Source organism: Parambassis ranga, chromosome 16 (assembly GCF_900634625.1).
Source record: "Parambassis ranga chromosome 16, fParRan2.1, whole genome shotgun sequence".
NCBI classification, from domain to species: Eukaryota; Metazoa; Chordata; class Actinopteri; family Ambassidae; genus Parambassis; species Parambassis ranga.
In genome coordinates, this window is record NC_041036.1 from 17,478,564 (window position 1) to 17,504,937 (window position 26,374).

The window sequence follows — 26,374 nt, forward strand, 5'->3', positions numbered from 1 at the left end:
CACGCAGTGATAGAAACGTATCCTTATAAGCTTAGTCTGGCAGCTGGCCTGGGAAACAAGCTGCTAGCTTATTGAGTGACAGATTTATTCAGCGAATGAGCTATTATTAGATGACTGTACACAACCCAAACAAATATTAAATAAGCTGCAAACACTCTGATGTGTTCACAAGCTATAATGCGAGATGTGTGAGCTGCTGGTGATGAGATGTTGTTCTTAGCCAGTCCCTCTTAATTCCATAATAAAACTGAAAGGTGTACGAGTGGAGCTGAGCATAGTTATTTTAACTCTGCACAAATGGGATTAGGTGTTTGTACACAGAGCGCAAAGGAGGTTTGGGATAGGAAGCTTTCCTTTGGCGGCTAAGCCTGCGGCGGTGGCGGCGGTGGCGTTGACTACAGAGCGCAGCAGGTTACCGTGCAATTATGATGATCCACTTTGATCTGAAGAAAAGAGATTTCTTCCAAAACCACTTTTTGGCTCTTCAGGAAAAAATAAGGAGACACAAGCAGCCACACTGCTTACAGCATGATAAGGTACGGGTACTGTTCTGAGATGTTTCCAGCTGTGATAGCAGAACTATGAACTATAGCAGGTTTTGTGCAAACAAAGAATCATTAATTAGATAACTACTGCAAAGGAAACCTTAGTGGTAGCCATCAGTACGTGATTTTACATGAAAAGAAAACGATGCTTTTATAATCAATGGATTAAAATAAAACATATGAAGAAAAAATGATGACATCAGACAGACCACTTTTTGTACTTTAATATTTCAGATGCCACTAGCTGTGAACTATCATAAAACCAAGATCTGCATCCACGCCAACAGCTTTATTTAGCACAGAAGGACTAGAGCTAAATCTGTAAATGAAACTGACAGGGGCCCCATGCTGATAACTAGCAGGTTTAATTAGCAGGTCCTCCATGTCCACCATCTTTGTGGAGATATTTGTCAACACAAAAAGATAGTTGAGAGTGATAACAGTGGACACACACTCCAAGTGTGTGGAAATGATCCATCGTCAACTTTATGTTTAATTCCAACATAAACATGTCTTGAGTGTCATTACTCACAAAAATGGTGCATGTTGATGTTTAAAATAAATTTCATTTGAATTCCAGTTTTTAGGCATTATGTGTAGTTTAGGAAAAGATCATCAGTCATTTTAAACACCTTTTACGAGGCACCATTCACCCATCAGCAACAAACTTGCTGCTTTTTTTTCTGATGGCTAATTTACATGCACAATATTTATTATAACGTCAAAATGAGCTAGATACTTTACCTAAACATTAGCTGTTTCAATGTCTTAAAAACAGTGAGACCACAGTCTTCCACACCGTGCACACACTCAGCATATATCAAGCTCCATCTCCATTCCTCTCACCTGCACTGTCTAACCGTACATCTCCCATTTCAACCGCTCTTCATTTTTCCATTTTTCTTCCCCCTCTCAGCATTGCTTATGTAAGAGGCAGCCTGTGTGTGTGTGTTGGGGGGTGGGGTGCCAGAAAGTGCACTATACCCTTTAACTGGCAGGGGAGTATATCCATGTCTCTCCCTAAAGGATGGCTGAAAACTGATCCCTGCCATGCACATTCTGATGAACATCAGCACTCAGTGGACCACAGAGGGTCAGATTTAGTCAGGTTGCTCCCTGTTTAAAATGAAAAGAAAATCACCTGCCATGAATTTATCTCCTCTACAACCCAACCTTTTACACTGGGACGCACGGTCTCAGCAGGGAGGTGATGGGAGAGAAATGAAAGCAGCAGAGGGACAGTTTACCACAATCAGACTTGTGAATACTGGAGTTGATTTTGTGCGTGACACAGTCAGTCAAAAAAACTGCTTTAATGATTCTGGACAAAGAAATGTCCAAGGTGTGCTAGAGCTGGAAGATGTGGTGCAGGAATCAGATGAAAAATTAAAGCAGGGAATAATGCGAGATACACAGGAAGCAAACAATGCTCAGCCTTTCAACCTGGCTGAGCTACAAATCCGCAAAAAATCAGGGTCACATGAAATTCATAAATACATAACATACACTTCCCTCAAGCAAAAAACAGAGACGAGGCTTCCACAAAGATTTAATTCAGATCACATTACGTTCAGTGGCGCACAGTTCACAGCACACAGTCAGTGCAGCATGGTGCCAGGTGCATACGGCCCGGCAGCTGACATTTGGGTAATACGGTGGCCAGAAGCAAACGGTGAACTGCAGTATGATTAGAAATGAGGTCAAATTAGGAGGAAACATTGCCAGGAGGTGTTTTTGGTCCTGGAATCAACCGTGACTAAGCATGACTGTTCTTTTAGAGGCAGGATACTTTGTGTTAGAGTACCAGAGGTTCAACTGAGGTTTGTGTGAAGCTGTCTGACCACTGCTAAATAACCAGTTGTGAAAATCACTCACAGTTTTACATAACACAAGCATGACCACATCAAGCTTATGTGGCTACTCACCCACCTTACTTTCACTCATACTGCTTTGGACTGATTGGTTGAACTTGAGCTGTGCCAATATATATCCCTACTGAGGTGTGTCTATCTTTATATAATCTTCATGGTGTGCCTTGTATTTGAGTAGCTAAATTAATGTAGTAGGACAATGCCTCTTTAAAGTTACACCTCTGACCTGAGGAGGCGCGTTCAAAACTTCCCCCCAAAAAAACTCAGGCACTCAGATATTACATTCAACCAGCCTCTTCGATTTGCAGCCTAAAACTAAAGATGCAACCGAGAATGAAATTGCAGCCCGGAGGGTTGAATATTTATTTAAAATATCAATATAAAAATCTTATGAAAATTCCCAAAAAAATGTTATGAACAAGTAGCTTTCCTTCTAATATAAACATACCAAATATGGAAAAAAGAGCACTTTAAATTCAGCTGCTTCACCACAGAGAATGTTGGTAGAATTTTTCTTTTGGGTTGCTGTTGTAAGAGCGAGATAGAAAAAAGAAAAAAAAAAGAGGCAACCTGAGGGAGATCATTTTCAAATTCTTCCTGCATATAAAGTTTTGATTGAGTTTTAAGACATACCGCTCGACATTAAGTACGTTATGAATATCAATTTGTTCTGCATGAGCTTCTCAAGCAACCGAATAGAGGTCAAATCACTCAGTCTGAGAGCCGGCTTCATCCCTCTGTTAATACATGCAGCACACACACTGTAGATTAACATGACAACTGAGCTCCCCTAGACACCTAATGATGTGACTTAATGATGTTGAGGCTGACAAATATAAACAGAAGAAAAATAAAGAAAAAACTGACATTTCCGGCAGAAATGGTCCCCCCCCCCGCCGCCTCAGTGTGTGTATGTGTGATATTTATATTGTGTCTGTGTGTGAGCGCTCTCCTGTGTTTTAACCCAAAAGAAAAACCTTATTTGGAGACAGAAGTGGGTCAACCCAAATCAGAAGGAAAACAACATGGACTGGTGCAAATACTATACCCTCATCAACTGACAAAAACTGACAGGCACATGACACAAAGACTAAAGTTTATAAACTTCTGTAGAGGAAAAGTCAAGCCTGAAGTGTCACAGAAACACTCAAAAAAAGTTCACTAACAGTTCCTCACACATTATAAAAGCTTTAAGTGAAGTGGATTGAAGTCCCTCACCGGTTACAGGCACAAATGAGATTGACACAGAATAAAAATAAGCAGGTAACAAGATAAGAAAAGCATTTATTACTCCCAAGATCGAGGGCGGCAGCATATTAACATATGCATAGAAATCTGTGTGTGTGTGTTATATTTAGAACGAGCACTTTGACCTTTATTTGTCAGCTTGACAAGATTGTGCAGTGTGTAAATTGAGATTCATAATGCGGCTGCTACCACTGATTGTGATGTCTGAGTCCTAATCCTCACCTGTCCTCAGAGCACAAACACAAACTTTATGTCCCCCCTGTAGACTGTTTGTCTTGCTTGCTTTCCATCATTCCCTCTTGGACTCCTTTCCTCTGATTTTCCTCTCCATCTGTCTGCCCTCTGCTTGGACTCTTTGCACCATTCCTCAACAGGACTTGTCTGCCACAAATGGAAGAGGACCAAATATGGTACTCAATGTGTTCAACCTTTCTTTTCTCTCTTTGGCAATAGTATAGAATAAAATAATGTTATTATTCATCTGGCTGAGATGACACTAATATGACATCTACTAAACATCTGTAAGTAATGTCAATTTTAAAGTTAGCATAGTACTAGTCTTGTTGTCTACACATTTTAAAGGCATTCAGCAAATGTATATACCTCTCAAACTTGATGCTGTTTCAGGCTGTTTATACATATAAATAAAATATGTGCTGGTGCGCCCACCTGTCTGTCACAAACACAGGGCCTGACAGCTGTCTGTCATCACCTGCTGCAGGTTCCTGGGTCTCTAAACCACAGGCGAACTGCACTCGGAGTAAACTATATTCAAAAATGTACCTGCACACTGGTCAAACATCCAGCAGTGCATACGGCCTGCTATGAATAGAGGCTATCTAAAAGACATATTAAGTGTACCTATGGAGTAAAGGATGAAAATTAGATTTTTGTGAGCAGATGAATGTATCCTTTCACTTAACAAGGACAGGAACTTTTACAATATAAAGACACTTCTTGCTTCTTTCTCACCTCTCCTGACCAGCCTTGCATCGTCTCACATAACATGTCTTTCTTTTCCGCCAGCTGCCGCCTCTCTCTCTGTCCCTGCTGTTTCAGCTCAGCCCACGGGCAATTTTCACTCACTGATTGAATACATTCACCCTGCACTTTCTTCCCTGCCTTTCACTGCTCACCGTTCTCTCTAAAGGGAAGGGGATGAGGTTCATCACCACACACATTCACATGCATATAAATGGACACTGACAAATGACACACACAGTGCAGTGTGCACGCAGGCAGTAAAGAAATTGAGGTTGGGTTGATATACATGCAGATTCTCATATTAACCAGCAGGATTGACGTGCATGCTGATAAACACGTAAACACGAAACAAGGTTCAAAGAGAGGAGAGGTTCCCACTATGAACTGTACGTAAAGTGCTAAAACAAGTACAATTTTAATTATAGTGATTACTGGATTTTAAAATGCTGAAATATTGAAGCAAACACAGTGCACTCTGACAGAAGGCATACACAGAATTTTACCCAACTGCCCCTGCAACCATCAAAACACGTGTTGTATTTCAATCCAGACATCCCAGCCCCAGACCAAAGGTAGCATAAAATTAATAAAATTAATGTAGTCCTGCCTTCCCTTTCTTCTCCTCCTGCCATGGCATTTGAACTGCTTATGATTATTCTCTCCATATTTTCAAAGAATATTTATGAAAGTAATTTTTAAAACACATTTTAAGAGCTTTATGGGCTGTGCATGTCACTGGAGCCAGTTAGGCAGTGATAAATACAGGAACTGTTTTTTTTCTGTAAACAGAAATATATTCCTCAGTATGTTTATTATCAATCATTACATTGAAACACTTAATTTCTTTGAAGCCCATGACCTTCCATCTAGAACATTTTTTGGGCCCAGAGTAAGGAGTTTGGACACGTCTAGATCAACATAACTTAATATCTTAACAGGAAACACACATAGACCTGCAGCGAACCTGCCCTTCTGTTGGAGCCATTTGGATTGGCTATGCAGTGTGTGATGATGATTGATGAGCGACTGAAGCTGCCGAGGCCAGCCCCGTTTGAACAAGACATAAAATGTGGGGACTGGTTCCATAAAGACTAACCACTAACCCCTTCTGGGACTCCAAGAAAACACACACATAAACAGCATATCCCACATGGTCAAAACAACAGGAGGTTATTAATGGTCAGGTGTTGCTATAGTTCTGCTCCAAGCACTTCCCCAGTAACTGTGTCCCGCAAGGAGCCATAATAATCACCCGTTCCCCGGCAATCATTTACAGCAGCACCAGCTGTCCAATGTCCTCTGGTCAAACTGGATCCACAATCTCGTAATAGTCTCCTGCTCTGTATCTGAGCTGATTTAAGTCTCTGACAGAGTTTCAATCTGCTGGTTGTATCATTCCAATGGAACACCAGACTCTCCGAAAAAGCCTCTAATGGGGGGGGATCAGGTAGCTATAAATCTTGCTCTCAGGGACCCTTCACAGAAAGCACACGAGCAAGCCATGTGATGGATATTAGCACCAGGCTAAAGGTTATTGATACGTCCGTCAGAAGGCCGACACAGTGTGCTCCATCTCATGAGAAAGATGGTGTGTACCGTAAACAACATGGAAGTCTGAACGTCTAGAGGAGGATGTGAGGAAAGAAGTGCAGTCGTTTAAACAACACTGAGCGGGCAACAGAGACAGATAGCAACACTAATCATGGAGACTGAGTTTAAAAAATAAAGAGGAATTATGATGATGTACGGGGATTCATGTCCTTGTATGACACAGCAAGATAAAAGCTTCATGGAGACGCTCAGTTCTTCCTTTGCACTTATTAGAAAATGTCATTATCTATGCCATATATATAAATTTCCATGGATCAGTGAATAAAGGAGACGAATATTTTCTGCATGGCATTAATGGCAAGCAAATGTGAAATAATGGATTTGACGATATATTCTGCTCCAGTAATGTATTCATATTTCACTCATCCAGCGGTGGTGGATGATTTTATACTGTGCTCCCCTCAGCTCGCTTGGCCTGCAAATCAATGTCCATTAAAGCATCGGAGTGTTCATATGTCACTGGATCTTCTTTCCATTAATTCTGCCTCTGCACAGATTTCAGCCTCTTCCACTGACCGGGCCTCCAAAAAACAGTGTATGGTGTGTGTGTATGCTCCAGGAGGCTGCTACAGGCAGATGCTCATTATGGTGACACATTGACCTCCAGTGACTTCACAATACACTAATAATGAACTGGACCATGTGTGCTGTGTGGTTGTCACAGGCAATTTTTTAAGCCTTTATTTATCCAGCCAAGGTTTATAGAGCTTACATATTTCTTTTCTGGCAAGGCCAAGCTTCACACTCATAAAGTTTCACAGCTTCACACCTGGACGCTGTCCATCGTAACTGCAGGCCTTCGCACCAAGTGGTTGCACTGGAGCAAATATGGTATCTTCAAGGACACAGCCATGGCAGTACTTCAGCCAAAGTAAAATTATTTAACTAAATCACTTTTTTTCTCTTAGTAATACTTCAATAAGCAACCTTTGATGGACATTCTTTTTTTTTAGTATATCCATTATTCTCCCATCACATTGCCTCCAGGGTTCGCCACCTGACGTACTGCATGTCTAAACAACAGTGGTAAGGCTGTCCACTATAGCCTGCCTAAACTAGCTTTAACTTCCTGTACCAGTTAAAGACATGACATAATTTTAGGAGTCAATCAGAATGTCCATTTCTCCTCTGGCATCAATCTGATATCTCCCCATAACCTGAGCACCTTCCAGCCCTAAGGCAGACAGCAAAGACTGTAGCAAACCTTTGGACACAGATAATATGAGACCCAGCCCTCTGGCAGGAAGCGACAATCTATCAGGACCAAAACCCACCAATATCTTCCCAACTGTAACAGCCCTCATCAACAAGCCTCCTCCCTGTCGTTGATAAGGACTCTTATCCAAACTCAAAGACATAAACATTACATTAACCTAAAAGTATCCAGAATCAATCAGCAGTGTTTACGTCGACCTGTCTGGACTACTATTCTCATGCATGTTCCTCTTATTTTGCACATCTCTGCACAACTATTTATATTGCAGCTTTAAATTCACCTTTGTGACAACTCTAAAGAAGCATACATTTCTCATACATACATACTTTCTTTCTAAATCCAGCCGCAGTGACAATCCACTGTGTCAGGCCAGTCAGCCAGTTATGAAACTGCTGAGAAGCCCAAAATGACATTAACCTAATGTAATTAATGCACACGCCATACACTTTTTATGAGTAAAGATGAATGTAGTCATCGTAGGTAAAAATAGTTTTTGTTGAAAAAAACAAAAAACATAAAAAACTTAAAAAGATAATTTTGTGTGGGCAGGGCACTGTGGTGACACTACTGTCACACTCACAGGCAGCCTGTTCATCATTCAAACTGCAGGGCTGCTTGCAGATAAAGGAAACAGCAGATCTCACTGGAGTAGAGGGATAACAGACATCTATTAATCTTACCTCCTCCCCTGTCAGGTAGTACGCCGACAGCAACCCGCCGACGTAACGGATGTTCACCTCAAAGAGCGATGCCTCGCCATTCTGTTGAACCGAGAGAGAGAGAGAGATCAAATTGTCAAATGCCATATTAAAGAAAAGCCTCAGGAGAGGTGACGCTGCATGGTGGTATTAGGGGGAAAAATAAATTAGGAAAACACTATACAGACCATGACTTTTTTCACTGCACTGATGTAGTTTGAGTTAGAGTGTACTATAGTCCAGATGTTTAAGTGCAAAGTCTCTGATATACATGATATGAAAAAATGAGTAGAATAATGATGTCACCCCCTGCCACATGTAGATATGGTTATACAAATGATACAAATGCACTGTAAACACAGACTCATATAAAACTGTTATCAATCATGGATCACCCCGATCACCCTCTCCATCCCCGGACAGACAACAGAGCACCTTTTCCAAAAGGCTCAGACAGCTTCGGTGTCATACAGACCATTACAGGAAATCTTGCCTGCCGCACGCCAGAAGACTGTATAATACCTCGTCTCTGTGACATAGATAATATTGACTGATTGTTGTAACTGAAAGTGTTAACTTTCAAATTGTAGACCTTTGTTTTATAATTTTATTTTATATCACTGCTATATTTATGTTATTATATTATATATTATATATGTTATAGTTCTATTTTCCATAAATAATGTCCATACTGTTTATTTTACCATTAGAGGCATATGTTTAGTATGCTGATGCCTGTATATTGCTGCTGCAATTGCAAAACTTCCCAGCTTGGGATGAATAAAGTATTTCAATTCTATTCTAAATGGTTGGCTGATCCAATGATGGTGCCTGGTCCATCAATTGCATAGTGATTGGCATTACTCACACAAAAGCAGATTTACAGTAAATCCCCATGACAACAGCGATGTGAACATGTGGAGATGATGTGATAGAACTATAAAAACCTCAGCAGATTGACTCATAGTTATTTTAAAAACTTTTTTCAGCACTTCAGTATTTTTGCCTGTGACTTTTTCAGGGACTTACAGGTTGTATGGTGTTTGACGGACACATCAGTCACTGTGGGAATTGGACCACTCAACTATGTGCTTATAAGAAGGTCTCTCTCAAACTGCCAGACTGCCAGACTCCCTCTGCTCCCCCCTCCCTGTCTGTGCAGGTCTTGTTGTAATGGAGATTCTCTCTCCAAAGAAATCAACCATAGAGCCAGACCAGCCTCAAAAAGTCAGGCCAGAAAGTCAAAGCCGTGTAATCACATTCCCCGGTGTTTTGTTTCCTCTTTTGTCCGAGAGTCTCTTACAACTGCAGGGTGGTATCGATTAATGGAGAGAGAAGGTTTACTACTCGAGATGAATTTAACTTGACTTGTCTCCGCTCATGTTGATTTTATCATTTAGATATTTCAACAGGATACCATTCAGCATCAGATAAGAGTTGTTTTAACCGCAGTGGAGTTATGTAATTCCAATCCTGTCCCCTTTTTTTCTTGGCCTTAAAACTATTCTCCTCTCTGAGAAAAGAAAAAAAATCAACAGTATATCATTTTTTTTGAAGGAAACAAAAAGAACAAAACACATTTTCTAGTTTTCTTACCAACAATCTTTGCCCTTGAAACTACTGTGTGATTACTGAGCAGTCTTTGCTATAAGTGGCCTCATTGTAAAAAATGAGTCTCACCACCAACACAAAATGACTCTTACACCAAAATTACTAAGATTAAATGACATTTTGTCATTAAATAGATTTTTTTAAAAGAAAACTTGAAATAAGAGGTAGCACTACATGTGTCTGAACACGCCACCGTAATTATCATGCCTCGTGCTAGCTGAAGGTTGAAGCGGAATGGTTATCATTGACTTGGGAGACCCATTGAGAAGGAAATTGCTATCTCAAGTGTGGATGATAAGGAAACTGTAATTGGGTGCCGGAAAGGGCAATTTGATCCACTCTGTGGAATAGGATCAAGATGGCATCTGTTCAGTGGTGTTATTTATCTCCATGAATATCATCTATGTAAAATGTGCATGCGCTTGATCACATTTATTATTATGATGCTTGACATAAATCAATAATTGGCTTCCATAATCATAACATGTTGAAAGTTGCCCTCTGAGAGAAATAGTTGGGGAAATACAGTAATGGATTTTTTGCAGAGAGTATAATTTGAATATTAACATTTTACAGTAAATTTGAAGCTAAGCTTGAAGACTGTTCCATGGTTTCCCACAACAGACAGGCTGGCTCCAAAAGCAAGTCCACCCTCATAGACCACCAACATGTGTGTACTGCTTGGTCTGTATAGATCCATCCACTAGGAGCACTGTTCAGTCCATGACATCCCCTGCATGCAGCTTGCAATCTGCTACATAGCCAGAAAACACACTGTATGTAAACTGATTTTAAACTATATAAATCATGCATTATGCATTATGTAATTGATCTCATGATAAATAATATATCCCATACTTGCAAACGCTTTTGATCTCCCTGCCCTTTCCCCACTGTGCTCCTTTAGTTATAAGGAGCACAGCAGGAAAATTGAAATATGAGCAGACGCACATTGAATTATCTATTCAGATAAAAAAAATCTTCACTATAATGTATAAGTATCTGAACTGTAGCAGTATCTTTGTTTACTTGCACTGTCAAATGTACAGCCACACTCATGCTTGGCCTTTTGCTTTGCTACAGCCTTCATGTACACTCAGTGTAAACTGCATTATCTGCTTACGTACATGACGTCAGGAAGTGCCATAATTATGGAGCTTTAAAAGAATTGGTGGGCAGAACTACCTGAACTGAACCTGAACGCATCTTGATATTTAGAGAACAGACATGATGGTGCTATCAATCTTCTTATGACAAGCACCAACCCTTCTTTGTGGGATTCTATGATTCAGGTTATAAGAGCAGGGTTGTTGTTCATTGTTCATCTGTGGAGTCAGCACACTGGTGACATTTCCTGAGACAAAGCACCAACGCCTCTGGCAGGTCGGCCGAGCCCAGCTGTCTTGCCAGCCCTGAAATGAGCGGCCCTGCTCAGTAATGCTGCTACAATGGCAGCGATTAAGTATGGAGTGTCTATTTATCACCGGTGATCGTTGCTCTCAGCGAGACAGGCGGAAGGTAGAGTGAGAGAGGACAAGTGATGCTGACAAAGGTTTTGTCAGTCATACTTTTACTTCCATGTGCGGGCTCAATAAATCACTCAGCAGACCTGTTGTGAAAACTCCTTTAATACTCATTTGAAGATATATTTGAAGTGCATTTAGATATAAAACATGCCCACAGGCACAGTTTATACTTAAATGGCTTTTGTTGATTTCTGCTTTTGAATGTAATGTATTTTTCCAGCAACACAACAAGCAAATTGTTTCAGTGCAAATGGAGAACCTGTTTAGATTTGCGTCTCTATTGAATCAACTAAAACCACAAACCCTGAGGCTCGGAGAACAAACAATGAAAGTCCTACTGACATAAAATGATTCCATCATCACATTACATGTAAAGTATCAATAAAGAAGATTAAAAACACCACAAGGCTGTTTTCACATGTTTAAATACATATTCTTGCAGGGATGAATAACTACACAGCTGATCGCATCTGACTCAATGTAAAGCTAATTAGATATTAGAAATATATGATTACAGTTTTGGAATTCTGTCTTTGAACAAATTGTCCACACCAACACTGAAAGACATTCTCCTTGTAATGACTTGTCTTGTTCCTGCCTCACAGGCTTATTCCATGAGGGGATCGATGGAGACATGGCTGCAACAGTGAAGTGTAGAAGTTGGTTGCTGAATTGAAACATGACAGACAGGGGATAACCCCCATTCTGAAGGGCCGATTACGGTCACAAACTCTCTTAGGAATGAGAAGTGTGTCTGGTTAAGCTCTAATGAGTCTACTAAGCTGAGAGCCACTATCACAACACTGCAGAAACAAGTTTACAGTGGTGGTTACTGCTGTTCAGGAATGTTTCATCACCAGCCTTATTTACCTGGGCACCCTTTGACCTCTTCCCCAACACGAAGGAGCTCAGTGGCTGCCATGTTGGCAGTGATGATGACGACATCATTGCTCCAGTTTTGCTGCAGACCACTTTAGGATAGTTTAGATAGTCTTCTTTTATCATTCTGTCCACCCTGACAAGATTCCCTGTTCTAGATGCACTGAATCATCCCCACAGCCTTATACTGCCATCATCATGCTTGACTGTGGGAACCGTGTTCTTTGGGTTATATGCCCCCATTCTCTTTCTTCCAAACATCATCTCTGTGATCAAAGAGCTCCAGTTTTCTTTCATCTGACCTAATGACACATTTCCGATGTGTCTTGCAGGTGTGTTGAAAGTGTCCCTTTCTGCAGAAATGGAGCTTTTCTCAAGCTGCTACCTCACTGTTCCTGTGCAGGACTGTAGTGAATGTCTTCTCTGACACTTCATTTCCAGACCTGGCAGAGCAATCACTAGTGTCTCATCTCTTACTGGTTTTCTTGCTAGAACCTTCCAGATGTTTCACTTCGTACCTCTGTCAGTCTTGTTCTGACTTCCTGACAAAACCTTTCACACCAGTCCTTGAAACTTGGAAGCTTTCACACATGCCAAGGCAAAACCTTACATGTTGTACCGCTGCAGGATACCAATCCTCACTTTGGTTACAGGGTCACTCGGTTAAAACATAGTCTACATAGTATCATTGTCCCTTAAGGACACTTCTTAAGGGGACTTTAATATACTAACATATACTAACCCTGGTAGTGTTTGGTTTGTTAAAAAAATAAAACAGCTAAGGTTCTGTCAAGGGAAATACTACTAAATGTTCAAATTTCTATGCTCTATTATACAGCAGTTGTATATTTTATGGCAGGACTAATAAATGTGTGTCAAAATGTAAATATGATAGGAGAGAAAACAATCAAATTTATTCAACACACAAAGTTTAACTACTGCTTGAAATAAGAAATAATAAAACTTTTCAAAGCTATTGGGGCCATGTACGTGAGTCGTTAATTGGACAAACCCCTCCAGCTTATAAAATGAACTTTGTAAAATCCTCTTTTCTTTGCACAGCAAAACAACAAAATGTTGTTTCAATTATAAAGTTGGTCAACATGGGAAAATAAGATAAAAAAAAAAACATGAGAAAAGAAATCAATGTCAATTATGGGAAATGTCAACATAAATCATTAAGTTTCATTTGGCTGATTGGACATTTTCTCAGTTTAATATAGTGTAGCTTAAGATCTTGAAACAACATAAAGGATGAATTGCAATTCAGTAATCAGGGCTTCCCATGTCTATTTGAAAAAAGAAAAAGAGAAACTTTCCCCACTATGAATCTATATGCTCTATACGCTGGGGCTCCTGGAGGCACATTAACACAACAGCAAGCATAGCTGTTCTCCTGCAAGCATGACAAAGAAATCTGGTAAAGTGTATAACACCTGTTTCACTTTTTTTTCCCGCCTCCTTGTCTTTTCGCTGCACTCAAGCAGAAGACCTAATTAGGAAACAACACAAGGCTGTCAGAGGAAAGCTCTCAACACCACCACCACTCTGTCTGCACAGGCTGCAGCCGAATGATTACTCAACGGTAAAAACCAATGTGCACTGCAGCCATAAACTACCAACAACCCACTGCTGACTTGCATAAACACATTTGATGGGTAACCTCTCCAATGCTAAGGAAAAAACAAGATGAAATCTGCTATAAATGTCTCTTATCGCTGTATCTCTTGGGCAAGGATAAAATCAAAAGAAGCTACACCAGCAACCAGCCTCTAGTATTTAAAATGTACATAATACAGGAAGGAAATTAGCATTTAAATTGCTCTACACAGTGTAATTGATGTGCAGGAGGAGCCATGGCAGAAAATAAAATTAATTAATGAGTGTAATGACTCACTGGTACACTGCTGACAAACATTGTAGGTGTTCTGCTTCACCAGCAACATACAATGTTGCTGACAGGATTTGCTGCTGGTGTCTCTGTTGATGAGTATTCCACATTTGTGGCAAAGATTGCCATCATACTGCAGCCCAGATTTGCTCGGGACATGAGCCTGATTGGCATGGCCGCTGTGCCGCTGTGTGCCAAGGAGCTGACTAGACTGTTGCCCAGTTGTGTGTCCTGCTCAGACGCTAATGTAATGATTTACTGCTAATAAAGAGGCCTCATTGTCACTGGGCAGATGAGTCTCGGCATCACTGCCATTATGTTTTTATTTTTTTTACTGACTCCCACAATTGACAAAGCCAAATTAGTACTGATGTGACAGAAAAAAAAAAAAAAACGTGATGAGCCAAGGATAAAAATTTAGCAGATGATTGCCTCTCCAGAGCTGCTGATTCACACTCACTGACTGGGATTTGACTTAACATTGCTAATTACCATGGAGAAATCATAAAAGGCTTCAGCTCTAATCTCTGTCAGTCAGCATACTGTACACTCAAAGCAGGACTTTCCCAAGGCTGCCCCTCTCCAGCCAGCAGGGCAGAAAGCTGTGGCTGCTTTTCTCTTGCTTATTGTACAGTAATTAGTCTTGATCAGTGTCCAAGCCTGTGAGAGCAGTCTACAACATTGGCCTTAACGAGTGCTAACCTCTGGAGCATGCTTAACAGCCTTCCCTGAAAGGCAGCTGTCAGCATCATATCAATAAAAAAGGAGACCTTTAGACAAATAATCAGCCCACACAGCTCAGTGTGTAGGTGGGTGGCACCAACTTCTTAATAACACTATGTAAGTGTTTAGGAACTGAGACAAGAGTTTTCGCTCTGAAAGTCAAATGCTTTCCTGTTCTTGCTTGATGTTTCCTATGTTACCGTTCAGCACAGTGATGCACTGGTTAGCACTACTGCAGCAAGAAGGTTTTGTGTTCGTACCTTCAGGTTAGGCTACCTGGGGAGTCTAAACTGGCCATAGGTCTCTCTCTACGTTAGCCTTACAATAGACTGGTGATCTGTCTATTGCCTCATCTTTTTGAAGGGCCCTCTCCACGATGAGCGCGGGTGAATACGCTAAAGTTTTTGATTGAATGGGCATTTCATCCACACGGATCTGGCGTTTTGGGAGCTTGAAAACAATAACTTTTGAAACCAGGTTCCAGAGTGGATACATTTTAAAACGGCATTTCCATGTTTCTGTTTAAACCCAGTATGTAACTTTTCCACCTCTCTCTTTACTTGCATGCACTCACTCCTACAACAAGAACAATGGCAGCTTACAGTGTTGCTTTCATGCTGCAGGAACTACTAGTAGCTCCTCTACTATCACTGTGAGCAGCAAGTAGGCATGGAGGACAGCATGGTTTTAAATTTCATTTTGTTTACATCGCACAACTTTGTCGCCGTGTGGATGTGGCCTCAGATGCCCTTTAATAGGTCCACTGACCAACTGACCAATGACCAATTAACCTCAATAAGAGTGAGATTTGTGCAGCAAAACATGTAGTTAAATGATTTGCAAACTGTTGCATTTTGTCCTTAAGTAATTCTAACATAAGGAACTTTTTGGGCAATGGGATTGTAAAAGCAGAATATAATGAAGGCAATAAAGTTTTTTCCCCTCAGCAGATATCAATCACTACAGTAAATTGGCATGTTCCAAGAGACTGACATTTCCATTTCATTTTATTACTCGGTGCAGTGTTGGTGAAGCCACCCTAATGACACATAAAATAAATGATTAGACAAATCAAAAATCAGTGAGAAGCAGCTTTTCATTTTCCAATCACATCATCTGGGAGATCTGCTCTTTTTTATATGGTCATCTGAAAAAAAAAGATTCTGCATTACATCCATTCCGTCTCTTTTTTTTTACTTGACGCTCCACTCTTGTTATATTCTCATGATGCAAGTTAGAATTAATACCTAACCCCCATACCCCATATAAGACCAATAAACTGCGATTAAACGGTCCAAGCAGAGAGGCAGTGATATAGACTGCTGGTTAATGGTTCGTATCTCTTCAGGTGTGATTTGCATTTCTTTGATGACGCGTATCCTTTAAAACCAAGTAATTAATCAACATCTAACATCTCCTTAAACATCATCAAACAGGCGCATATAAACACAAAAGAGAGAACGTACTGATATCATAAACATCCCCACTAAATTCATTCGCTTGTAAATTAACAGCCTGGTGAATAATTAATCAAATCCTGCCAGTGTGATGAATTATAGCTGAATTACAACCCAGCCCATCATCCCTCCATCTTTCTCACATCTTTGCATCTATTTTCAGAGCTCGTCTCCATTTTTGTTTTTGATGCTCTCGCTATACATCTGATGATGCACACATGGATGCAGAACCACTGTGAGCAGCACTGTGTGTGTGTGTGTGTGCAGGTCTCTGTTCTCTCCAGGGGGATGCAGCAGCTCCCCTCCGAGTGCTCTATGGTAATAATGCCCGGGCCTCATGGGACGCTCTCACTCTGCTGTTATTATTCACCCTGCTCCGGTCCATCTTCCTTCTTCCTGGCTCTGTGTGTAACTGTCTGCCTCTGTCTCTCACCATATACATCCCACTGTATTTGGCCTTGCTGACTGAGCCATATCCTCCACAAACTGGAGGCTGCTTGTGAGCCCAAACTGAGGCAATAATCTAACTCTGAATTCAAGCTGATATATTAAACATCCAGTTTCCAAGAGGAGGTCATTAAATGCCTCAGATCTACAACTTCATAAAAACTAAAGCTAAAGATTAATGATTCATATGGCTACAGCTCAATACCATATCTACCCCCATTAAGGTTTCCAAGTAGGTGAAGATTAGTTTATCACCCTGCAGACTTTCTCTAAGGAAGGGCCATCATACAGCCTTGCATAGCAGTTTGCACGCTCACACAACAATCAGTCTTGCCAAGCTTCAAGCTATGCACTACATAATCAGCATCCTGTGAGGAACTAAAAGGTGTGTGGTGTAAGAAGACAACAGGAAGAAGCAACCTGTGATGTGACAAATAGGCACTATTAAAGTCCCTTTTGACAAGTTGGTTGGTGAATGGAAGAAACTTGAAAATCTGTAGTCTTGTATATACCATAATACAACACAAAGCTTTCTCTCTTCTCAGTTTGCACTGGAAGTATATTTACAGTTGCATTTAAGTGGTCTCTTACTTAGAGAGTTGTTAGCTAAAAGCAGTGACCTGTTATGGCCACAGATGGCTATGATAAGTATTGTGTGAACGAAAACAGTGCATAATCACCTGACAGGCACAAATGCTCAGACATTGCAAGAGAGTCATAATTGTCATCACTCTTTTCACATGAAAGAGTCATTTGTTTCACTGCTAACACCTAAAGCTGTTTTTCATTGTGCATCGCTTCCATTTATTCAGCCTCTATGGTGCAACCATTCAGTTTTAAAACAAAACTCCTCGGGTTCTTTACATTAACATCATCATCTAAAAAAAGATCTACTCAGATCTATTTTTGAAAAATGTGTCTGTTAAATTGAGCCAACTTTGTTTTTTTTACTGTAGTAATCAGAATACAGCATTAGCATCAGCCTGTGCCAAATACACAAAATGTTGTTTGCCCTCCGCATCCGGAGACAGAGTGTCAACTCAGCTTGACCTCAGCTCGGGGACAAACGGCGTCTTCACTAAATCACCGTTTTTCCTGAGACCGGTCGCAAATTGGGTCTCGTTTAGTGCAGACACGAGGTCACAGAGGCCAAAAAAACAACGTCACGGTAGTAAACAACCACCACTCTCCAGGTTACCAAGTAATGTCACTTTGTCCTGTCTTCAAATGTGAGTGTACATTTAGAGCAACTCATTAACAGCTGATTAAAAGCAAGGTGCAAGATGCAAAATATATATGAGGAATATAACAGTGAATACATATCTGCCTTGACAATGTGATGACACGTCCAAGTTAGAAACTGGCATCATGAAACTACACTCAACAAAAATATAAACGCAACACTTTTGTTTTTGCTCCCATGTTTCATGAGATGGACTTGAAGATCTAAACTTCATTCCAGATACACAATATTACCATTCCTCTCAAACATTGTTCACAAATCTGTCTAAATGTGTGATAGTGAGCACTTCTGCTTTGCTGAGATAATCCATCCCACCTCACAGGTGTGCCACATCAAGATGCTGATCTGACATCATGATTAGTGCACAGGTGTACCTCAAACTGCCCACAATAAAAGGCCACCCTGAAATGTGCATTTTGTTTCTGCTTTATTGGCGGTCTGGGGACTCAGAACCAGTCAGTATCTGGTGTGACCACCATTTGCCTCATGCAGTGCAACACATCTTCTTCGCATAGAGTTTATCAGATTGTCTATTGTGGCCTGTGGAATGTTGGTCCACTCCTCTTCAATGGCTGTGCGAAGTTGCTGGATATTAGTGGGAACTGGTGCACGCTGTCGTATACGCCGGTCAAGCACATCCCAAACATGTTCAATGGGTGACATGTCCGGTGAGTATGCTGGCCATGCAAGAACTGGGACATTTTCAGCTTCCAAGAATTGTGTACAGATCCTTGCAACATGGGGCCGTGCATTATCTTGCTGAAACATGAGGTGATGTTCATGGATGTATGGCACAACAATGGGCCTCAGGATCTCATCACGGTATCTCTGTGCATTCAAAATGCCATCAATAAAATGCACCTGTGTTCTTCGTCCATAACAGATGCCTGCCCATACCATGACCCCACCACCACCATGGGCCACTCGATCCACAACATTGACATCAGCAAAGCGCTCACCCACACGACGCCACACACGCTGTCTGCCATCTGCCCTGAACAATGTAAACCGAGATTCATCCATGAAGAGAACACCTCTCCAACGTGCTAGACGCCATCGAATGTGAGCATTTGCCCACTCAAGTCTGTTACGGCGACGATCTGGAGTCAGGTTAAGACCCCGATGAGGACGACGAGCATGCAGTTGAGCTTCCCTGAGATGGTTTCTGACAGTTTGTGCAGAAATTGTTTGGTTATGCAAACCAATTGTTTCAGCAGCTGTCTGAGTGGCTGGTCTCAGACGATCTCGGAGGTGAACCTGCTGGATGTGGAGGTCCTGGGCTGGTGTGGTTACTCGTGGTCTGCGGTTGTGAGGCCGGTTGGATGTACTGCCATATTCTCTGAAACGCCTTTGGAGACGGCTTATGGTGGAGAAATGAACATTCAATGCACGAGCAACAGATCTGGTTGACATTCCTGCTGTCAGCATGCCAATTGCACGCTCCCTCAATGCTTGTGGCATCTGTGGCATTTTGCTGTGAGACAAAACTGCACATTTCAGGGTGGCCTTTTATTGTGGGCAGTTTGAGGTACACCTGTGCACTAATCATGATGTCAGATCAGCATCTTGATGTGGCACACCTGTGAGGTGGGATGGATTATCTCAGCAAAGCAGAAGTGCTCACTATCACACATTTAAACAGATTTGTGAACAATGTTTGAGAGGAATGGTAATATTGTGTATCTGGAATGAAGTTTAGATCTTCAAGTCCATCTCATGAAACATGGGAGCAAAAACAAAAGTGTTGCGTTTATATTTTTGTTGAGTGTAGATACAATAATCTGAATATGTTTGGATGCCTAAAATATTTTAGAATAACAGCCTACATACACACTCTATATTTGCCTGAGGTGTTTTAAACTCTGTCAACAACTTTTTCTTTGCCAATTATGCTAGAAATAGTTACCGATACATCACATCCTCTCTCTCTCTCTCTCTCTCTCTCTCTCTCCTCCTCTCAGCATTACACATGGCTCAGTTTACACTCTATTGTTCAGTAGCTAGTGAGATGCTGCGGGCGATTACCGAGACGACTTGTTGAAGTTCTTAACTCATCTCACCAAACTTCCTCTCCATTGTGGAAGGCGTGTCTTGTGTTAAAGCTATCTGAGCATCTGGACCAACAGCACAAACTCTCTCTGGCCTCTGGGCCTACATCCCTTTGAGGTTCAACCGATTAACAACAACAACAACAACATATCTGCACTCATTCTACCAAAAAGTCAATTACATCTGGATTATTATAGGAGCACTGATATAAATACACTTGAGCTATTTTCTGTACATGCTGTGAAGTTGATTTGGATGTAATGAAATTGAGACCTCAAGCTAAAGCAGATATCTCAGCCTGACAGAAGAGAGGTTTTTCTGTTTTAAGATGTTTCACAGAGATTCGTCTGTACTTCAGCCACAGTGTGAAGAAAACATCTTTTCAGTTACATTTTTGGAAGCATTGAATCTACCTGGGGCCTTTTTTTCAGCTGTTTTTTGAGTTAATTTGCTCAAAATTAACATAATTTCTAATCTGCTATTAAATGACATATCTTTTGAACTGCTTTGCCGGTAAAACAAACATTTCATATATTTTTGGTCTCTCTTGGACAGCATCAGAATATCTATTGATGAATATAATATGTGCATCTCTTGCTTTTTACAAATTATATATATATTTACATGGTTCCAACAGGTAAAATCCAAACAAATGGTTACTCTAGTGTTGCAACTTTTTATTCCTGCCTCTCTCTTCACAAAGAACTACTTTCAACATCCCCACCATTCACAAGTGCACAGTGCAGTGCACACTCTCCTCCTACATACACATTGTCCTACTAAATGATAATAAAATCAGACACTAAAGTGTCTCCTCAGAAAAACCTGATGTGATTTTACAGTTGTGGCTGTTTACAAAAGGATTAAAGGGTCCTTCTGTGTGTTTGTTGATGATTCCCATGAAGCCTCTTTAGCATAACTAGCAGCATCCACTGGCAATAACTTCTGATAAAACCTCAGTGAAAAAAAAGCTTGGAAGCCAAACCAGGATGGCAAAGTGACTGGATAATTTGCACATTCATGCCTATAATTTCTCATCTCAAATGAAGTGAGTGTGAAATCTTGTGGGTGTTGCTGGGAGCGATAAAAGAAAAGATCTGCTTTTTTTTTCCTGTCCTGGCACGTGCTGTATTTATTTTTTATTTTTTTTTAACCTTTGGACCATTCAGTCCATTGTGTAATTTTCATATCTTACATTCAGTGTTTGGGTATATTAAGACCTTTATGAAGCCCACAGAGAGCGCCATGGCCTGTGCAGTTGTGTTTTCCATCGTCTGTCAGCAATTTTTCTTAGTAAAAAATAAAAGCTCCATGACACGGATACGCACAGCAAACACCATTAGCAGTGCTGCTTTGCTGAGCCAATATCCATCAATAAACCAAAGGCCACTCTCTGATTTCTGATTTTTCATTTCACACCCTGACAGCAGATATGACCACGGAGCGTGTGAAAAAATAAACAATACATTTAGAAGTGTGGAAAATCTCATCTTGAAGTCTTCATTAGGCTACCACACGACAACGTAAAACCCTTCATCAAGTCAACCCTCATAATGGTGATCTGCATAGATCATGCCTATATTGATTCAGTCTTTATGCAACAACAGCTTGTGGAGAAATATGGCAAAAGCTAACACTGGCAGAAACATTGTGGAGCTTCTTTTGTCTTGATAATTGCACCAGAATGGGCCGGTCTGTCTGCTGAGCTGCTCACCCAGATCTGCATCAGGAGCTGGTTTCAAAGTCATATGGTCCAGATGCATTTCAGAGAATTTAATTTGCTCACTTGGCACAGACCACCAGAATATGCCATTTCAGAATTACTAAACCCATTTGTTAAAAAGATAAATAAAGGAGAAGGAACAAATTCTGTAGAAATCATAATGAGCAGGCAGCTGATGTCCGAGCCCTTTTTGTGGAGAGAGATGGGCTGAATCACTGTAACATCGCCCGTCTGCGTTTTACTGTGAATATGTTATAGAACGACTGTCAGTATGTGTCAAGCTCAGTGTGACAGACACTATGATACAAGTGTTTGCAGTGTAGGTGGCTGCATCTGCTGCACCTGCTTACACTGTAATGTCATTAAAAACACACTGGATGTGTACATTTGGAGAACATTGCATCAGAAAGACATCAGAAATCACCGCTTGTGTTTGCATTTTGATATCCCCTTTTTGTTAGGTGTGACCTGCTGGTTGTTATAAAACATTAGCAAAAGCTAAGAATAAAAAGGGTAACATTAGGACGGTCACAGATGGGATTTCAGAGCAATGACCCAAAGACAAAAAGACATTAAAACACCCCACTGAAAGACATTTAAGAGAGGCAAAACCGCATGACTACAATTACTTTAATGTAAAAGAAAGAAATGATCCGCTATAAATTGAAAATGACCCTGAGCTGGCAGGAACACTTCAAACAAACACTTTGATCATCTACTTGATTCAACAATCAAAATCCATAACAGGTTCTTTTCCTCAAATAATTTTTTTTATTACTTTTTTTTTACCTTTATTTTTTATTACAAGCTAATATGATTTCATGTAAGCGATTAAATAATGAGTATATTATTGACTTTACATGCAGCAGTTGCTTTTATGCTGCTTGCACTTCCTTAGTTGGAAAAATCTGAACATCCAAACATTTCCGTAGGCTTTTAGGGAAGCTTGGTGAACCATCCCCAAGATTAGTACATTGAGCCAGCGTGTTTAATGTGCGCCACTTTCAGTGTGTATTTATGAATGTGAATGGATGGAATATACTTGACTTTAAAACCATTTTTAGGAAGAAGCACAATAGCCCAAAGATGTTGCCATGACATTAGAAAGAAGCACTTAACAGCACCTCTCCACCAGGACATGAAATCATGTGCCCCTAAAATATTCACAGATTTAGACGATAAATTGAAGCTGTGACTAATAAGTCAGATTTAATGTGATGAATAGGAGAATTCCCCTCTCTGTTGACCACTGATGAAGCCATGAGAGGGTGAAGTTGATGGAATGTGGCGGATGACACCCGTGACAAAGTGCACTGTGAAGTGTAAATCCTGGGTTGTTGTCTTTATGATTGGTGACACTGTGGCTGTTCGTCAGCAGCTGCCATTACTAGCTGTCTCCCTTCAGACTGTGAGGGCGGCCGCATCCAGCAGCTACAGCTCCACTTTAACAGTCATCTGCATTCACTGAAAACAGACCACGAAAGCTGCATGTCAAGACTGCCTCCATGTCTGTCATTCACTGCGCATCTGAGGAAATGTCTGCGAGAATGAAATAGGCTTCTTTTGATGCGAAATCAAGACTCGCTGTTGTGTTGATTTCTTTATGACCTCAGAACTGGCAGTGATCATGAATGTGCTGAGCTTTGCAGGATAACAGCACATAAAAAAAAGCCCTGATTGTGAACCAGAGCGACTTCCCTAAAGAATAACTATGTATTATGACTGCTGGCTTGACAATATTCCCACACAATTCAGTGCCGGGGGGCGTTGTGTGCACTATGCCACATGTGTCAAACATAATCAGGATTTGTTTCCTCAGCAAGACACTGGAAGTAAACAAAGTGTTTTCGAAGCTAACTGAAGAATATTTTGTCTGCAAACAAAACAAAAACTCAAAGTTGAGACATTTGAGATGCTGTCATAACAGGCAGGGAATTGGTGTAATTATTGCCTTGTGTCTGGAGCACCACGTTGACAGTCATAATGACATGGTTGTGTTTGCAAGCTTTCTGTAATTGCACACTATTACGTAAACCACGTTTTAATACAGCTGGTGTAAAACTGACAAGTGGCCCACAATTGACCCCTCTCATTTGCATAACATGCTACAAACTGACAGTTTGACCTTCTGATCATGTGCCATTGTTGTGTGATGTCAGAGAACGGTGCTTCAGAAACAGCGCGTTAATACAAGGAGCAAAATTCATTGGCCACACACTTATCAATCATTCCTCATAATGTGAAAACTGGCAACCCTCAGCTGGTTACGGCACAGTCTTGACAGACTTACTCTCAGTGAGAGGGTCATGGCCTCATTTTGCCTCCTCTCTCAGACAATTTTTCTATCTAAAACATCCTTTAGACCCCTCCTCTCCACTCTCTCTTTTATTTATCACATTTTCTGCCCCACAAAGACCTTTCAGCAAAGGCAGAGAATCCCATCAGTCGCTAACACAGCGTGACCGGTTGCCCACACAGGAAGCTTTTGATTTCTGCCTGCATGTCCTGAGCTTTGGAAAACTGTCAAAATTCAGTGGACACAATGTTGCTGTTAAAGCACAAAAGAGCAGCCTAAAATCAATCCGCCATGCGCTGCCACCGCTGAAAACTTAATTATGTTTATGTAGGAAGAGTGTGGTAAAGCCCAGTGGTGGAAGGCTTTCGGTTTAAATTAAATTAATTTAAATTTACATTTAGTAAAATAAATAAATAGAAAATCTTGATGAAAGGTTTCATACCGCGGTTAGGTCCAAGCTGGACTGCACCCACTCCTTGGCATCGTTGTATTCCTCCATCAGTCCCATAATATACAGTGTGTCCAAAGAGTCAATGATGGATGCTCCTCTCAGACCACCTGCAAAAGGCATAAAAACAGAGTTAAGCACCTACTGACGCACAGACAAGTCATATAGGAGAAACACGTTTTTGCCTGTTTTAGCAGAACAAAAAAAAGCAACAATTTGCAACATGTGACCAAATAAACTCACACTCTACTTTTTTTTTTACAGCTCTGACAACTCTTGAAGTTCTTGCTATGAATAGGTTTTTAAAGGTCCCACAAAGTGGCAGCCTCTCTGGCAGAGGAGAGAAACCAATAGAGAAGTGCCAAACACTGAAGCCTGCAGTGTCTTTGTTCTGTTCCAAACAGGCTGTTTACAAGTGTCTGCAACTTTAAATGCAAATGAGCTGCCCATGGCCCAAAAACTGAGGCAGGACAAGCGGCCTCATTATTAGTTGAGTGGTAACAAGGGACAAGAATCTCAACATATGACATCATAAGGGGCTGAAAAACCGCTCATTTATACCTTTTCTGAAAATGTTTTCTGTGTTAGTGGCTAGCATCAGGCTTTAGCTTTTCTTATTAAGATTTGAAAGTTTCACACTAAAAAACACATTCACATTGATGCTGAGTCATTCCAATTCCTCATCCCTGAAGGTAGTAAAGGAATCCTTCTCAATGGGGTTTCCTTTTAAAATAAAATATTCATAAAAGAGAAGAAAACTGTTGATAACTGTCTTAACTGTTACACACATTGAGTTCTTGGACAGTACATAAGCACTTTTGGATTTAACCCCAAACCTTTAATGTTCTGATTAGTACTATTAACTTGGCAGCACGTGTGATAAAAAGCAAAGACATCAAAGTCCTTCACATGCCACACTTACTATGTAATTACTGTCGTGATGTTGAATGAATACAAAAAAAGCTTTGTGTGTCCCCCACATAAAAAAGCATCTTCTCTCTGCTGTAACATGAAAGTCAAGTCATTTAAGAAGGAAACCACTGGGGGGGGAAACAAGAAGTGATACACTGATTATTATAACATTTAACAGCTGCTCCTGTATTACACCCAGCTGACATATTCCCTTCACAAATCCGTCTGTGTGCGTCTGTCTTTAAGAATCTTATTTTAAGCTATTCATTTCTTTTCATCACGTAAATGAGAAAAGCCAGAGGGTGTTTATGAGGGACTGCGTGGCCTATTTTCATTCTCATAAGAACAAATATTATGCAAATGTGCTGAAGTTTACAGACACAAAAGGGAAAAGAGCCATTATCCTAATGAATTATTGTAAAAAAAAGTTAAAGAGCAAATTGTGCTTTGGAAGTTTAATAAGGAGAAACTGTGACTAAACTAAACAGTGAATCAAACTGCCCGAGGGCTCACAACGTAAATCACAGGATGAAATTCAACAGTGTGAGAACAGACCTGCATCGCAGAGGTGATGAAAAACCTTTACGTTCATCTCTGAGAATGAACTTAGCCTACAGTAGATGGCTGGATTGATCTGATGCAACCGTGCAGCAACCTGGCGCATCAAAGTGTATTAAGAAATAATTCTAAAACTCACCAAATATGCAAATTAAAACCTTCAGGCAACAACACAAAAAAGGTTTCAGAAGGGTGGCTTTATTATTTCCCTAATATTGCACTAACTGCTTTCACCATCAATGGCTCCATATAAAGCTAAAAGTGTGTGTCTGTGTGTGTGTGTGTGTCTATGTGTACACCTGGCTGGTGTATTGTTGACAATCTGTTTGCGGTGTCGATGTTAAAGTTGTTGGAATGATGCATTATATAGAGGTAAAAAGTTGTTTTCTGTGATGCTTCCACACACAAAAGATGAGACAGGCATAAAGCTGCACAGAG

At 40.7% G+C, this 26,374-nt stretch overlaps 1 protein-coding gene across 2 annotated transcripts in view; it reads right to left on the reverse strand.

Annotated features, from left to right (window-relative positions):
- The window catches only part of LOC114448360 (mannosyl-oligosaccharide 1,2-alpha-mannosidase IA), a 150,748-nt gene that overhangs the window by 37,629 nt on the left and 86,745 nt on the right, over positions 1 to 26,374 (reverse strand). For both annotated transcript variants that reach the window (XM_028425276.1, XM_028425277.1), the window contains exons 3-4: positions 24,461 to 24,576; positions 8,156 to 8,236 (exon numbers count right to left, since the gene is read on the reverse strand). In XM_028425276.1, the coding sequence (XP_028281077.1) occupies positions 8,156 to 8,236; positions 24,461 to 24,576 (197 nt within the window). The remainder of the gene's footprint in view (positions 1 to 8,155; positions 8,237 to 24,460; positions 24,577 to 26,374) is intronic.